This window comes from Papio anubis, chromosome 9 (assembly GCF_008728515.1).
Source record: "Papio anubis isolate 15944 chromosome 9, Panubis1.0, whole genome shotgun sequence".
NCBI classification, from domain to species: Eukaryota; Metazoa; Chordata; class Mammalia; order Primates; family Cercopithecidae; genus Papio; species Papio anubis.
This window is the reverse complement of record NC_044984.1, coordinates 115,333,313-115,350,759: the sequence shown is the minus strand read 5'-3', so window position 1 is coordinate 115,350,759 and position 17,447 is coordinate 115,333,313. Positions and strand designations below refer to the sequence as shown.

General features: G+C 50.4%; 1 protein-coding gene across 1 annotated transcript in view; it reads right to left on the bottom strand.

Moving 5' to 3' along the window:
* HNF1A (HNF1 homeobox A) overlaps nucleotides 1-17,447 on the bottom strand; it is a 22,818-nt gene extending 5,371 nt beyond the window's left edge. The window contains exons 1-7 of the mRNA XM_031650185.1: nucleotides 17,016-17,447; nucleotides 16,353-16,440; nucleotides 7,384-7,456; nucleotides 2,975-3,161; nucleotides 2,285-2,526; nucleotides 729-880; nucleotides 413-614 (exon numbers count right to left, since the gene is read on the bottom strand). Of these exons, the coding sequence (XP_031506045.1) occupies nucleotides 413-614; nucleotides 729-880; nucleotides 2,285-2,526; nucleotides 2,975-3,161; nucleotides 7,384-7,456; nucleotides 16,353-16,440; nucleotides 17,016-17,341 (1,270 nt within the window). The 5' untranslated portion in view covers nucleotides 17,342-17,447. The remainder of the gene's footprint in view (nucleotides 1-412; nucleotides 615-728; nucleotides 881-2,284; nucleotides 2,527-2,974; nucleotides 3,162-7,383; nucleotides 7,457-16,352; nucleotides 16,441-17,015) is intronic.

Sequence of the window (17,447 nt, the reverse complement as noted above, 5' to 3'; positions counted from 1 at the left end):
TCCCCTCTCCTAGCAGCTCCCTATCTATCTTATGTACTGGACTTTTGCATCATTGTACCTACAAATAAAGGCTTTCTGGGCTTAATTTTTCTTCATAAAACAAAAAACTTAGAAAACATCAGTCCCCCTTACCCTGCTGTAATTTGCCCATAGACCCTTCACCTTCTGAGGTACCACAGAATTGATGTATTATGCTTAGTGCCTGCCTCCCTGCTTGAGTTGCTGAGATTTTGGTCTGTTTGGTTCACCCAGGTATCACTGATGTAGCACAGTGCCTGCTCCAGAGTAGGCACTGGATAAATACACGTTGTATGAATGAATGAATGAGTCCCAGTGGCTCTTCCAGCTCCTGGATTCTGCGGTTGCCCCATAAGCTTCCCACCCAGGTGCCCACCCATCCCCTCCAGCTTACCGATGACCAGGGTGGAGGCACCTGTGTTGGTGAACGTAGGACCCAGGGAGGCAGGCTCACCAGGCCCGATGGTCATGACCCCAGGAAGTGAGGCCATGATGAGGTTCTGGGGCTGCTGGTTGAGGCCTGGGGATGTCTGCTCCAAACTGTGCAGTGCCGTCAGGGTGCTGACAGGGGGAAGGGGGCCCCCAGCTGCTGAGACCTACGAGGGGAAGCCAAGGTGAGTCGGGGGTGGGGGCGGGGTCCCAACAGGGCTTGGGAATCTCCCTGCCAAGGAAAGATGAGGTTGGGTTTTCCCTACAGGCAGGATGCTCACCAGCTTGGCTTCTGTACTCAGCAGGCTGTGGCTGGGCTCCAGGCCCGTGGGGGACACTTGGTGCAGGGGTGTAGACACTGTCACTAAGGGGCCGCCACTGCTTGAGGGCACTTCTGAAGTCTCACTGGTCGCCGGCTGTCCATAGCGCACACCTGGAGAGGGAAGCAGTGTCCTGCCTCAGCACCCCACTTCCCAGCCCTCCCCTGCCTCCATAGCCCTCATCGCTTCAAACTCCACTGGTCTGCTTAGGCCAGCTGCCCGTCGGCCTTTATGCAGCCAGCAAATCTGCCTGTGTTTCTACCTTTTGCCAAGCCCTGGGTTAGCTGCTCCCAGTTCCTTGAAGGCTGGGACTGCATTTATTAGCTCCATTATCCGCCACTGCCTAGTGCTATACCTGACATGCAGTAGGTGCTCAGTGGAAGACAACTGAATTGAATTTAACTGAATTTAGTTGAGTTGAAATGAATTGAATTGATACAATCTGAAATGAATGAATTGAATGGAATTAACCCAAATCAACTTAGGTTGAGTTGAGTGGAATGATATGAAGTGGAGTGGATGGTGTGGAGTAGTATAGATTGAATTGAGTGGAATGAGTGGGATCAAGTGGAATGGGTACCGTAAAGGGTGGAGAGGATGGGTGGGAAGGAATAGAATGGAGTGGAATGGTGTAGGGTGGAGTGGATGGAATGGTGAGGAATAGTGTGGAGTGGAGTGGAATGAATGGAGTCATGTGGACAGAGTGGAGTGGAATGGTATGGTATGGAGTGGAGTGAGTGAGTTGGAGTGGATGGAATGGAAGGATGGACACAGGAATGGAGGATGGGAGCAAGAGTGGATGGATGGAGTGGAGTTGAATGGAATGGATGGAGGTGGATGGAATAGAGTATGGAGTGGATGGAGTAGAGTTGAATGTAATAGATGGAGTGCAGTGAATGCAGCGGGGTATGGAGTCGATGGAGTGGAGTTGAATGTAGTGAGTGGGATGAAGTTGGATGGAATGGATGGAGTGGAATGAATGGAGTGGAGTTGGAATGTAGTAGATGGATGAAGTTGGATGGAATGGATGGAGTGGAGGGACAGTAGAGGAGCTGGAATGTAGTAGGGGATGGAGTGGAATGGATGGATGAATGGATGGAGTGGATGGAATAGAATGGATGGAAGGAGTGGAATGGAGTGGAATGGATGGAATGGATGGATGGAATGGATGGAATGGATGGAGTGGAGTGGATGGAGTAGATGGAATAGAGTGGATGCAGTGGAGTTGAGTGAATGGAGTAGGAGTGGATGGAGTGGAGTTGAATGGAGTGGATGGAGTGGAGTTGAATGGAGTGGATGGAGTAAGTGGATGGAATGGAGGAAGGAGGGATGGAATGGTGGAATGGAATGGATGGAGTGGATGAATGAACAGAGTGAAGTAGAGTGATAAGGAGTGGTGTGAATGGAATGGAACCAAACTGTAGTGCTAAGAGGTTTAGGTGACTGCTGTCACTGGGACAGTCCTCCCCAACCCTCCCACCTTCCCACGTGTCCCCTGTCCCCACAATACCACTCACCGTGGAGCTTACTGGGAGAGAGGGCAGGCGGGGGCAGGCTGGGGGAACTGTGAGCAGGCAGCGCAGGTCCCGGGCCTGGCCCTGGTGGGGGCCCGCTGTATGTGTCCATGGCCAGCTTGTGCCGGAAGGCTTCTTCTTTGCGCCGGTTGGCAAACCAGTTGTAGACACGCACCTCTGTGACGAGGTTGGAGCCCAGCCCCTGTGCCTGTGATGGGGACACCCCCCTCTGGATGCATTCCGCCCTGCAGAAATAGCCACCCATGAGTCTCCAGGCCAGGCTCAGAGGAACCCTGTCCTGGGCATGAGGGGGAGGGTTCTGAGAAGTTGAGCTCTGCCTGAGGGTTTGAAGCTGGCAGATCTGGGTTCCAATGCCAGGTCTGCTGTATGATGTTGGGCAGGTGACAGTCTGACCTCAGTCTCTCCATAAAGTGAGCAAAAGAGCCATAGGATTGTAGAGGGAATCAGATTAGGTGGGCATCCATGGAAGGGTTGCTTGGTGTCCAGGGTGCAGGGGGGCTGCGAGGAATGGGGTTAGGTTCAAGTATTCTTAATTTTCTGGGCCAGGCTAAGCCAACATCAGGAGTTCTCGGCGACTGGACAGCCTTTTACAGGACCTAGAGTCACCTTCCCCTTCCCTGGCCTTGCCACAGCCCAGACCAAAACAGCACTGTTTCCCACCCGCCATTGTACCTATTGCACTCCTCCACCAGCGTCTCTCGCTCCTCCTTGCTGGGGTTCTTCTGCCTCTCATAGGCCTGGAACAGGATCTGCTGGGATGCTGGGCCCCACTTAAAACGGTTCCTCCGCCCCTTCTTGGTTGGTAGCTCATCACCTGTGGGCTCTTCAATCAGCCCTCCCTGCCCTGCATGGGTGAACTCTGCAGGCACAGAAAGCTGTGAGTGGGGTACTGGCCACTCTCAACTTCCCAGGTCAGTTCCTCTGACCTTGCCCTTGATTCTTTCTCATTGCTGGGGTGCTGAACCAGAGTAGCTTACAGCTAGAACTTAGAAATCATCTAATCCAGTGATGACAAACACACAACACATATGCCATCACTTTCTTAACCAGTGTCCAAGGCAAACATCACTAATCAATCCCTGAATGCTTTCCTACCAACCCAAGATATGATCTCACCATTCTTCTCAATACAAGACTGCAGGTAAGCATTAGCATTTGTTCCTATTTGGCACATTTACTATCCCCATTTTACAGATGAGGAAGCCGAGGCTCAGAGGGCTTGCATATTTTTCCAGGGTCATGCAGTAGAGCAAACACTGGAGCCATATGTCCTCAGTAGATTCAGAATTATATTCAGCTTTCCAGACTTGAAAATCAGGCTTCAAATGCAAATGTTAGCTAGAGGAAGAGACCCAGCCAGCCTTCACCAGCTGATATCACTTTACTGGAAACTAGTCTACTGGATTATCCCTGAGCAGGCCGCCAAAGGACTGGGACACACAAGTGCCAGGACAGCACTTTATGAGAAGAGAGGAAGTTAGGTTCTGAATCAGGGGCACAGCAGCAGCAGGGCCCTCACCATCTCAGTGCCAAGAAGCAGCAGTGGGCACAAGTGGCTAGGACTACAGGCGTGCACCACACCTGGCTCATTTATTTCTATTTTTATTTTTGGTTTTTGTAGAGATGGGGTCTCCTTCTGTTGCCCAGGCTGGTCTTGAACTCTTAGCCTCAAGTGATCCTCCCAACTTTGCCTCCCTGGGTGCAACCACACCAGGCTGGGTGCTGGTAATATTCTGTTTTTTATCTGTATTGGAATGTTCACTTTGTGAAAATTCATTGAGCTGTATGCTTTGGATTTGTGCACTTTTTATGTTAGACTTCATTTAAAAGTTTCTGTTATAGCAGACACAGTGGCACGTGCCTGTCATTCCAGCTACTTGAGAGGCTGAGGCAGGGATCACTTGAGCCCAGAAGTTCAAAACCAGTCTGGGCAACATGGAAATACCTCAGCTCAAAAAATGAAATAAATAAAAGTTTATATTATTAAGTATATAAAAAAAGAGTCATTCAACTGAAAGTAGCTGAAAAGAAGAGCTCTTTTCCTTCTGAGGTTGCTAAGCTGATAGGATGGCAGCCCAGGGCTTCCAGAACCCATCTTTGCCTATATGAGGAGAGCCTGTCTGAGAATGAAGCCAACAAAAAAGAAAACAGAGTCATATATTGACTCTGCATCTCAAATTCTCCAATTTCTCCTTAACTTTTAAGTTAAAAATCCCCCAGGGAAAGCTATTTGGGCCAGTTTGCATCTCTATTCTCAGCTTTAGGCTGAAGTCCTTGATGACGTTTCTAACTGTTAGAAAATTTTAATGCATTTTATCGAATATTGTAACATTTCTTCTAGTGATGGTTTTAAGAGAACACTATTTCTCTCAGCAACTAAATCTAGTTCTAACAGATTTTCAAAATCTTTATTGTTTCTTCTCATACAAATTAAAATAGTACTAAAATGTACTGTTTTTCCAAGTGTGTATTACAGCACAGTAGAGTGTGAACACCCCAATAATTGGGATGAGGGGTAGCTATAGAGTAAGGATTAGAGCCGTCTATTGCATGCACGCATACATACATACATACATTTATTTATTTGTTTGTTTATTTGACAGAGTCTCCCAGGCTGGAGTGCAGTGGCATGATCTTGGCTCACTGCAACCTCTGCCTCCTGGGTTCAAGCGATTCTCTTGTCTTGGCCTCCCAAGTAGCTGGGATTACAGGCGTGCGCCACTATGTCCAGCTAATTTTTTTGTATTTTTAGTTAAGACGGGGTTTCACCATGTTGGCCATGCTGGTCTCAAACTCCTGCCCTCAAGTGATCCACCCTCCTCGGCCTCCCAAAGTGCTGGGATTACAGGCGTGAGCCACCGCGCCTGGCCTGCATACTTTTTTTTTTTTTTTTTTTCAGCAGTGATTTTTACTGTTGGTGGAAGTGTAAATTGATATAACTTCTTTGGAAGGAACTATGCCAATATGTACCCCAGATTTTAAAGCACCTATTCGGTGTTCCAGCATTCCACTTCTAGGAACTTATCTTACAGACACAGTCACATGTGAACATGCACTTATATAAATAAGGATGTTTTTGCTGCAGTTGGTTGTATTCGCAGATTGCAAAAACCCTAAAAGTCCTTCAGTAGGTGGCCAGTTAAATAACAGCCAGCAGCCCTTATAAAGAATGAAATCAATCAATCTCTCAGTGCCAATATGAAAACATGTACAGGATTTATTGCCAAGAGACAAAACACAATGTGCAAAATAGTGTGTCTAGTATGTTCCCATTAATCAGAAAAAGAGCAAGAAAACAACATATCCATTGCTACTATATGCAGAAAATCTCTCTGGAAGGATACACAAGAGTCTGGGAATTTCAGTGGCTGCTTTAGGGGAAAGACATCTAATTTTTCTCTTTTTTTTTTTTTTTTTTTTGAGATGGAGTCTCGCTCTGTCGCCCAGGCTGAAGTGCAGTGGCCGGATCTCGGCTCACTACAAGCTCCGCCTCCCGGGTTTACGCCATTCTCCTGCCTCAGCCTCCCGAGTAGCTGGGACTACAGGCGCCCGCCACCTCGCCTGGCTAGTTTTTTGTATTTTTTAGTAGAGACGGGGTTTCACCGTGTTCGCCAGGATGGTCTCGATCTCCTGACCTTGTGATCCGCCCGTCTCGGCCTCCCAAAGTGCTGGGATTACAGGCTTGAGCCACCGCGCCCGGCCTAATTTTTCTTATAAACTCTGTTTTTCTTTTTTTTAACCAAATGTGTATTGCCTTTCTTTCTTTCTCTGTCTCATTCTTTTTCTTTCTTTTCTTTCTTTTCCTTCTTTCCTTTCCTTCCTTCCTTCCTCCCTTCCCTATCTTTCCTTTCTTTCTTTTTTAGACAAGGAACCTTGCCATGTTGTCCAGGTTGGACCCGAACCCCTGGGCTCAAACAGTCCTCCCACCTCAGCCTCCCAAGTAGCTGAGATTATGGCACACCACCATGCCTGGCTATTTCTTTTTTTAAAAACCTGGATAATTAATAAATGTCAAAAAATGTTACACATAGATAGAGGTTGGAAGGTGACAGTGCACCTGGGATTTGGTGGGGTATGAGGCCTGGAGAAGAAAACCCACCATTCCCTGAGTAATAGGGCTCCCAGAGCTTCCTGAGTTTGCAGTGGAGGATTTCCTGAGCGTGGACCTTGCCTCTGAGCCTTTACTGATGCTGTTCCTTCTGCCTGAAACACCCTTCCCGGCATCTCCAGGGGTCAAAATTCAACTCCCACTTTAAGACCTAGTCTAAAGGTCATATTTGCAATGTGAGCCTTCCTAATACCTCTGCCTTCCTGAGGAAGAACAGGTCACTCCCCAGTGGACCGTCAGCTCAGCACCCTGAAATGCTTTGTGTAATACTCTGCACTGGACCAGGCACCCCAAAAACACTTGATAAATAGTAGCCATTATTATTGTTGTTGTGGCTGCTGTTGTCCCATTCTAATACATGTCTCACTGGATCCTAATGATCTTTTCTCCCACTTTCCCACTTAACCATGGGCTCTTAGAAAGCAGGGACCCAGGCCGGGTACGGTGGCTCATGCCTGTAATCCCAGCACTTTGGGAGACTGAGGCGGGTGGATCACCTGAGGTCAGGAGTTCAAGACCAGCCTGGCCAACATGGTGAAACCCCGTCTCTACTAAAACTACAAAAAATTAGCCAGGCATGGTGGTGGGCACCTGTGATCCCAGCTACTCTGGAGGCTGAGGTGGGAGAATTGCTTGAACCTGGGAGGAGGAGGTCACAGTGAGCTGAGGTCACACCATGGAACTCCAGCCTGGACAATAAGAGCAAAACTCTGTCTCAAAAAAAAAAAAAAAAAAAAGAGAAAGAAAGCAGAGACCCAGTTCATTCATCTTTGGATGCTCAGGACCAAGCCTACTCCTGTCCCACAGAGCGCCTGGTGCAGAATAGGTAATAAATGCAGGTTGAATCCCACGGACTTCTTTTCCATCTACCTGTCTGTGCAATGGGGATGGTGAAGCTTCCAGCCCCCACCTGTGAGTTAGGGGAGAGTCCTGGGCCCTCCCAGGGAAGACGCGGGGTAGGGTCGTTACTTACGCTGCGCCACCTCTCGCTGCTTGCGGACGTACCAGGTGTACAGGGCGGCCCGCTTCTGCGTCTTCATGGATGGGTGGATGGGTGAATGGATGGATGGGTGAGGTGGGACTGGATGAGGTGGGTGGTGTGGATGAACTCCCGCTGTGGGATAGATGTGATGCTGACTGGTAGGACTAGATGGATGTTCGCCACTGGTGGATGGATGGTACCTGGGTAGGAATGGCATGGACAGAGTATGATGAGCATCGGGTATGGGTGACCATAGGATGGGGCTGGGGCCCTGGGTGAATGGATGGGTGGATAGGTGAATGGATGGGTGGGTGGGCATGAATGCAGTTATGGAGTGGATGGGCCTGACACTTGGACTGGATGGGTCAGGGTGGGATGGTCATGAACTGGTGGATAGATGGATGGACTGGTGGATAGATGGATGGACTGGTGGATGGACACACATGGTAGGCGTAGGCACATGGCCTATGGACAGATAGACTGGGTGAGATAAAGGATTGGTGGGTGGATGGATAATGGATGGATGGATGGATGGATGGATGGATTGGAGGTGGGTGGGTGGATGGATGATGGATGGATGGACGAAGGAGAACTGCTGGAAAAAGGAAAGCATTGAATCTGAAAACAAGGAAAGAAATATGGATTCTCTCGTGTGCACTCTGTAACAGCTTTGGTTGTGGTAGTCCTGTTTGCCTAATAACTTTGTTACTGTGCTGTGAAAGATTACAGATTTGAATATGTAGTGTACATGCTATTCAGTTGTGAACTGGTGGGCCATACATAACAGCTGACCAACATGTGAAGATACTGGTACTTGATAGCCTCTTAAGGAAAATTTGCTTCCAAATTTTAAGCTGGAAAGTCACTGGAATAACTTTAAAAAAGAATTACAATACATGGCTTTTTAGAATTTCGTTACATATGTTAAGAACTGTGTACAAATTGAAATGTCTGTACTGATCCTCAACCAATAAAATCTCAATTATGAAAATAAAAAAAAAAAAAAGAAATATGGATTCTCCAATTTTACACCCAGAGCCACTGAGGCTTACAGAATTTGCATCATTTTGTCCCTTGTCCAAGGTCACAGGGCAAGCAGAGTCCCATCCACCTAAAAGGATTCAGTTCTAAGATAGCCTTTCAGGCAGAAAATTACAAAGTCAAAATGCTTCCTGAGGCTGGGTGCGGTGGCTCACACCTGTAATCCCAGCACTTTGGGAGCTGAGGTGGGAGGATCACCTGAGGTCAGGAGTTTGAGACCAACCTGGCCAACATGGTGAAACCCTGTCTCCACTAAAAATACAAAAATTCGCCGGGCATGGTGGTGGGAGCCTATAATCCCAGCTACTTGGGGGAGCTGAGGCAGGAGAATTGCTTGAACCTGGGAGGTGGAGGTTGCAGTGAGCCGAAATCTCACCACTGCAGCCTGGGTGATAGAGTGAGACTCTGTCTAAAAGAAAAAAAAAAGATTCCTGAAAATCTGCACCCTTGGCTGTGGCCAGGCCAGTTTCCCCACAGCACCAGAACAGGCGGCTGGTTTTTCCACAGAGTCCCAGGTGACAGGGTTGACATTCAGAGGCCTCATAGTACCAAAAATGCATGTGAACACTGGAATGCCACCCTGTGGGCTGAGATTCTCCCACCAGAGAGACTCAAGGGACCCGATGCCACCTGTGACTCATGTCTCTGCTCACTGTAGGTCTCCCCATGGGGGACAGAAGGGATCAGACAGCCTGAGCCATATACATTTTCTCTCCTCCTCTCCTGCTCTGTCTCAATCCCCGCCTCTCTCTCTCCCTCTCCTGAACTTATATTACCAGTATGTCACAGATAGGCTGGGTGCAGTGACTCACACCTGTAATCCCAGCACTTTGGGAGGCCAAGGTGGGCGGGTCTCTTGAGGTTAGGAGTTTGAGACCAGCCTGGCCAACATGGGGAAATCCATCTCTACAAAAAAATAAATAAAAATAAAAAATAAGTCAGGTATTGTGGCAGGCGCCTATAATCCTGGCTACTTGGGAGGCTGAGGCAGGAGAATCGCTTGAACCCGGGAGGCAGAGGTTGCAGTGAGCCAAGATCGCCACTGCATTGCAGCCTGGGCAGCAGAGTGAGACTCCATCTCAAAAAAAAAAAAAAAAAAAACAGATAAATACAGCTCAATACAGCAGCACTGAAACAGGCAGACTGGGATTTGAACTTGGGTCTGCGTGATTCCAAAGCCTGTGCTCTCCCCTGCCTCACTGAGCAATTCGCTTCTAGAATTTGAGCCTTCTAACATTGGCACAGGTGACAAATGGCACAAGTAGAAGGCAATTCCTTGCCACGTTGCTTGCCATAGAAAAGATTAGAAGCAACGAAGGAGCCCGGCAAAAGGATCCTGATTAACTAAATGGAGGTGCATCTGTTCAATGCAACCACTGAAAAAACCCCACTGAGGAAGCTCTGTGTGCCCAGACGGAGCGGAGTTTATCTGGTGTGTCTGCTACACTGCTATTTATGAAAAATTTGAAGTGAGGTAAAAGAGGATTTCTAGAGGATTTCTACGTATTTGTGCACATCTAAAATACCAGAGGGCACTCACGGAACTGGGGACTCTGGTTGCTTCCAGAGGAGAACAAGGTGCTGGGGATGGAAGTGAGAAGGACAGTCTTCTCTGGTGTCCGTAGGTACTTTGTAAATTACGTAACATATACTATACTATATATGCATACATGATTTTTATTTTTATTTTTATTTACTTATTTATTTATTTTTTGAGACAAAGCATTGCTCTGTGGCCAGGCTGGAGTGCAGTGGCGCGAGCTCAGCTCACTGCAACCTCCGCCTCCCGGGTTCAAGCGATTCTCCTGCCTCAGCCTCCCGAGTAGCTGGGATTACAGGCACGGGCTACCACACCCAACTAATTTTTATATTTTTAGCAGAGACGGAGTTTCACCACGTTGGCCAGGCTGGTCTTAAACTCCTGACCTCAGGTGATCCACCCACGTTGGCCTCCCAAAATGCTGGGATTACAGGTGTGAGCCACCATGCCTGGCCAATATTTATTTTTATGTATTTATTTTCTTTTCAGAGGCTACTTGTTCTGTCACCCAGGCTGGAGCTCAGTAGCATGATCACAGCTCACTGTAGCCTCAAACTCCTGGGCTCAGTTGGTCCTCCCACCTCAGACTCCCAAGTGCTTGGGACCACAGGCAAGTCCCAACGTGCCAGCTAATTTTTGTACTTTTTTTTCTTTCTTTCTTTTCTTTCTTTCTTTTTTTTTTTTTTTTTTTTTTTTTGGTAGATCAGGGACTCGCTATGTTGGCCAGGCTGGTCTCAAACTCCTGGGCTCAAGCGATCCTCCCACCTTGGCATATATAATATTTAAAACTGAATTGTAAACCAGCAATGGTGGCTCATGCTGGTAATCCCAGCTATTTGAAAGGCTGAGGTGGGAGGATCACTTGAGCCCTGTAGTTCAAGACCAGCCTGGACAACATAGTGAGACTCTGTCTCTATAAAAAAAATAAATAAATTAGCCAGGCATGGTGGTGCACACCTGTAGTCCCAGCTTCTTGGGAGGCTAAGGTATGAGGATTCCTTGAGCTCAGTAGTTTGAGACCAGCCTGGACAACAGAGTGGGACTCTGTTTCTACAAAAAAATAGAAAAATTAGCCAGGTGTGGTGGCACAAGCCTGTAGTCCCAGCTACTCAGAAGGCTGAGACGAGGATCTCTTGAGCCTGGGAGGTCGGGGCTGCAATGAGCTGTGATTGCGCCACGGCACTCCAGCCTTGGTGACAGAGTGAAACCCTGTCTCAAAAAAAAAAAAAAAAAAATCTGAAAACTCATGTTTCTTGAGGATTTACTGTGAGCCAGACACTGTGCTGAGGGCGGCCACTTACATCTTATAACCCTACGAAGTAGACGCTATGCCCATTTCACAGAGGAGAAAACTGAGGCTCAGAAAGGCGCAGTCACTTGTGCAAGGTGATCTAGTTGGGACTCCAAAAAAATTTCATGTTGCCAGGAACCCCCCCGCGGGCCTCTCCCCAGCTTCTCTCTCTCCCTTCTTTCCTGGGCTCCTAGGATCCTCTCTCCTTCACCTCCCTGCTTCTCTGGTTGCCAGTCAGAGCTCAGAGGGAAGGGCAGTACAAAGTCCAGCCTGCTGCTCCGTGGCAAACATGTTTATCTGATCCTAGAGCCAGGCTGCCCGATGCCTCCCCTCCCCCATCTGCAGCCATCACCCTCCTGTGCCGTGTCCTCCTGTGTCCTCCCTTCCTCCATCCTTCCCTTCTCTCTCTCCCAAAGAGAATAGGGTCAGTCTTCCTCTCACCAGAGCCTCTCCTGGGCTCAAACCAAAGATTTGCTATGTGCCCCTGTCCATCTGATTCCATGTCTGTCTGTTTCTCTCTCTCTCTCTCTCTATCTCTCTCTCTCTCTCTCTCTCTCATTCTCCCATACCAGGTCAAATTTAAGTTGAACTTGAAAATAAAACAAAGGCCGGCCAGCCTGCACGAATACATGTGCAACCCTTAGAAACAGAAGACAGGCTTTTGAATGTGAAAATGGAAAGCAAACTGTTAAAGTGAGCTGATACGAATGTTCCGCTTTTAAACAATTCCTAGTAGATTTGGGCAACAAATCCATAACAAAAAAGTGAATTTTCAATGCCAGTTAGGAGACAGAGAGCCGAGAGGGCCTGGCTTTCCCTTTTCTGGGAGAAGCCTCCTGTGCCACTTTTTTCTAGAACCTACTGAATCAATGTCTCTCTCTCCCCCCACCCCCCACTCTCTTGCTATCACTGTCTTCTATCTCTCTGTGTATCTCTTACACACACACACACACACACACACACACACACAGAGTCTCCAAGGGCCTGACTCTTTTTGAGGGCAGCTTCTCCAACTGTCCTAGCTCAGAACTGAGAGGCCAAGGCTGCACTCGGTGGTTCATGCCTGTAATCCCAGCACTTTGGGAGGCCGAGATGGGTGGATCACATAAGGTCAGGAGTTAGAGACCACCCTGGCCAACATAGTGAAACCCTGTCTCTACTAAAAATACAAAAATTAGCTGGGTGTGGTGTCGTGTGCCTGTGGTCCCAGCTACTCAGGGGACTGAGGCAGGAGGATCACTTGAACCGAGGAGGCAGAGGTTACAATGAGCCGAGATTGTGCCACTGCACTCCAGCCCCAGCAGCAGAGTGAGACTCTATCCCCCCCGCCAAAAAAAAAGAACGAAAAGAAAAAGAAAAGAACCAAGAGGCCAAGTCTCCAGGCATCTCCTGCTTTGACTCTAATGGGTTTGAGAGTCAAAGCAACATGGGTTAAAATCCCACCACTGCAACCTAGCCGCACGTGCTCCTGTATGACCCACATCTGCCCTGTAACGTGGGGAAAATCCACCCCTACCTCACACCGCTCCTGGGAAAATTAAATGAGCTTCAAATAGGGAGGATGAACTTAGGGCAGTGCCTGGCACACAGTAAGTGCTGAATTTGTGGAATAATATTGTCATCATCATCATCTTAATGCAGCCCTGGAGACCCTTGACCCCACACAGCAGAGCCCAGGAGAGGTGAAGACCCGCCCACATCTTCCTCCTCTCTCTCCTACCCATTCTGGGGTCAATCAAATGTCCAAGGCTTTGAGCCTCTTGCCCCTGGAGTTTCAGGGCATGCAAGGTTGTGGTGTTCATCCCCACATCTGGAGGGGGAGCTGACTTCTCAGTGTGGGGGCTTTAGATATGGCCTTGATTCTTTGCTTAACCTCCGTGTGCCTCAGTTTCCTCATCTGTGAAATAGGGCGAATGATATTTCAGACTTCAGAGATGGTGGGAAGGGAAAAATGAGCTCAGTGCATTTTGTAAGCCCTTTATGAACTCCAAAGCACTGTATGGAAGTGAGCTGATGGTCAAGTTGAACAGCAGGAATGACAGGAAAGTGCAACCTCGAGGTTGCTGTATGGAGCTTAAGGTAGGAGGACCCAGGTCCAAATCCTGGCCTGCCTTCAGTCCTTCGGAAGAGTTTTGTTCGGTGAGGCACTGCCTCTCTCAGCCTTAATTTGCTTATCTGTAAAATGGGATCACTAATAATGACTGCTGTGTATTGCACTTACTACATGTGTACTCTACAAGTGCCATGCCATTTTACCCTGTGGACAAGGGTTATTGTCATCTCTACCCTGTAGACAAAACTGAGGCTCAGAAAAATGAAATCACCTGCTCAGGCTAGAAAGGGGCAGAGCTGGGATTAGGATGCAGGCAGTCTGGCTTTTGTCGGGGTGTCAGATCCTCTGTCCTCCCTTGGCAACTGTCTTCCTGGGTCTCGGTGCCCTGATCCTGCCTGATGGGCAGGATCAGAGCACTTCAAGGTTGGGGTTTGAAGGCCAGGGGCAGTGGCTCATGACTGTAATCCCAGCACTTTGGGAGGCCAAGGCAGGTGGATCACCTGAGGTCAGGAGTTCGAGACCAGCCTGGCCAACATAGTGAAACCCCATCTCTACTAAAATACAAAACATCAGCCAGGCATGGTGGTGAGCACCTGTAATCCCAGCTACTCGGGAGGCTGAGGCAGGAGAATCACTTGAACCCAGGAGGCGGAGTGCAGTGTGCCACTGCACTCCAGCTGGGGCAACAGAGCAAGACTCTGTCTCAAAAACAAAAACAACAAAAAAGAAACAGGTTGGGGTTTGAGCTGATCAGGGACAGAAAGGACCTGGGAGGACACCCAGGAAGGAACCCTGGGTCCCAGTTTCTCCCTTGGCCACATCTCAGGCTGCTGGGCCCTGGCCAACAGGGCAGTAGATATCTTCAGGGCCTCAGAGAATCCCAGTCACTCACTCATTCCTGCTGTGCATCAGCCACTGGGCAGGATGTGGGTACAAGTGGTGAATAAGGCAACACAGGCCTCGTCCTTGAAGAGCTTCTATTTTCATGGCAGGAGATAGAAAACAAACAGATAAATCAGATGATCACAAGTCATGACAGGGAACCAGAGAAAGTAAATGACAGCAGTGGAAGAGAGTGATGGGGGGTGGGGCCCCCTTTTGAATGGAGCAATCAGGGAGATGAAGGAGAAGGAACCGGCCATGGGAAGATCTGGAAAGGGGTTCCAAGCAGCAGGAAGAGCACGTGCAAAGGCCCTGGGGTGGGAATTGGCTTGGGGTGCTGAGGAACAGCAAAGCCAAAATGGCTACAGCAAAGGCAGGAAGGAAGAGAAAGACCTGGGAGGAGATCCAGGAATTTGGTGGGGTGGAGGGAGGGGAACGAAACCAAGGCAGGGAGTTTGGATTTTATTCCTTGGCCAGGAAGGGAAACTAAGGCAGAAGGAGAGGAACAGACTTGCCCAAGTTCACTCAGGGAACTAAGGGGCAGATCTGAAGAAAGAGCTCAGGTTCCTGCAGTGGCCAGAAACATGGGCCACCCCAGGGAGACCTGGGACCCAGGACACACCCAGCTTCTTCCCAGACACTGACTTCTCCCAGGAAACAGCTTCTACTAGACGTTCCGCCTCTGTACCATCTTCCCAGCCTCAACCTCCCCGATGGCTCAGGCCTTCAACAGGGGTCCCCCGCCCCTCTCTCCCTGGCTCCTTCCCCGACCCTGACGCTGGAGGCCCCACTTTTTTCACTCAGGGCGTTTTCCGATCCCTTTTGTTACCTGAACAATAAGTAACCCAGGTAGTTAGTTATAAACTGTACAGGAACAAGGAGCTGGTTGATAATTTATAGCAACATCTCACATTTAAATGGAAAGTAAATAGCATGCTGTTAGCATTAAAGAAAACCCAATCGGGGCAGGCGGGAAGCACTCCAGCCTCCTTGCAAGCTTGGGGCACCTCATTCTCTCCCGTGCCCCTTCTCCCAGCTGGGTCTGAGCCCCCGCCCCCCGGCTCCTCCGTTCCGCTTCTCCCAGCTTCTCTCTCCATCTACCCCGATGGCCTCTTTCTACACTGTCTGCCTCGGCTTCCAGGTCTCTGCTGGTCCCTAGGAAGCACTTTGACCTCTGCTTCCCCTTCAAATGCTGTGGATCAAGGCTCCCCCAACCCCACCATCCCACCAAAGGGGGCTGCTGACCAAGAGAGCTCACTCAGTCAGGTAAGAAAGCATCCCTTGCCCCCACCCTCACCCCAAAGCCCCCAATCCCATCTGGGGCCCTGGGCAGGTCCGGCCCAGCCCCACCCCGTCGAGTTGCCTTCGCCCTGGGTCTGGGATGCCTGACTCTTTGCCCCTCCCCTGCAGCTCTAGAGTCCTTTGCCCTCCTCTTCCTGCCAAGTCAGGGGGCCCTGACTGCTCCCCTGCCCCCTGTCCAGGCCCTCGGGAGGCTCCCTGAGGCCTCTGGGAAAGCAGGAATCCACCAGCCCTCCCCCACCCCAGCTGGGATCAGGACCTTGGACAGAAAAGAGATGGGCCCCTTCAGAGCATCTTTGGGACTCGCTGTCTCTCTGACTCCCTGGCCACCCCCTGCAGGCCTCTGACCCCTCATCATAGCAATTGAGAGCAGCAAACAGAGTAGGTTTGGGGCCTCCGTTGGGTGAACTTAGTCCAGCTCCTTCCCCGCTCTAAGCCCCGGTTTCCCCATTTGTGAAACAGAGTCACTAATAGCTTCTGCCCAGGATTTCTCTCACCGTGAAGGGAAATTATTCCTGTGAAACCTCAGCACAGCGCCCAGGAAGTAGTGAACCTCCCCAAGCAGGCGCTATAGGGTGAAGGTCAGGGAGCCCCTGGGGAGGGGTGGCCCCTGCAGCCCCCAGGCCACCCTTCCTTCTCCCCCACACCCCATCCCCCACCCCCACTAGGTGGGAGGTGGGTTGGCCCAGATCTTTCCAGGCCACCATTTCCACAAGTTAATGATCACAGACCTTATCAGAGCCTTTCGCCATTTATAAATTTATAAAACAAAAGAGAAATAATAAAGCATGTGGGTAATTAGTAACTAGGTCAGCTCTGCTGAGGAGAGGGGAGGCATCGAGCTCAGGACCCACCCAGTTCTCCAGGAGACGGGGAGTCTGCCAGTGGATGGGAATGTAGAACGGGGAGCCTCTAATGGCGCCTGCTGGTGAGGTGGGGTGCCTGTGGCCACACAGGAAAGGGGAGCAGCTCCCACCTCGAGGCTCTGTCTGCCTCAGGTAAGAAAGACCTGGGCTTCCCTGGCTAAATGCATGAGTCCCTAGGAGGCCAGGGAAGCCCCCAAAACCCCAGCTTCGGGCCCTCCTCCCTGGCAGTGCTTCCTGGCCCCCGGAGCCTACCCGCTGAGGACTCAGTGCAGGAGTTAGGGTCTGGAGAGTATACATGATCCTAGGGGCTAAACATTTCCACCACCCCCCAGTTCTCCAGGCATTTGAGTTGTGAACTCACCTGCTTTTTCTCCCATCTTGGACCCCCCGGGAAATGTCTCCTGCCCAGGGACTGGGCTGAAGGCCTCAGCTCGTGGGGATTTGGGACTCCGCAGAGGAGAAGTTCAGGGGCTGGAGGCTCAACCCTCCAAGCAAGGACCCCTGGGCTCTCATGGACCCTGTCCTCCTTCCCAGCAGCTAGGCTAAAGGCTGAAGCTCATGGGGACTCGACTCAGAAGGGGGGCTCGTTAGGAGCTGAGGGGGGCCCCTCTAGGCTCTTCCTGGGACCTGGGACGGGGAAGGGCTCCTTACTGCAGAAGGGTCTCCACCACGGCTTTCTGGTGGGCTGCCTCCTCAGGGCTGAGGTTCTCCAGCTCTTTGAGGATGGGTGGCGTGAAGTCTTCCCCATCGTCGTCCGTATCATCCTCGGAGCCCCGAGTCTCCCCCAGCCCATTGGGCAGCTCAGCCAGCTCCCCTCGACCGCCGCCGCAGGACTCCCCCTTGTCCAGGGGGCCATCTCCAGCCAGGAGGTAGGGCTCCGGCTCACCCAGTGCCTGGATCAGTGCCTCTTTGCTCAGCCCTGACTCGAGCAGGGCCGCCAGGAGCTCCGTCTGCAGCTGGCTCAGTTTAGAAACCATGGCTCGGCTGCCACAGGGCCACGCGGCCTGGGTCCACCACGCTAGCCGCCTCCCCCACTGCGTGGGTTGCGTTTGCCTGCCAGCCGGCAGACACAAACCAAACTCC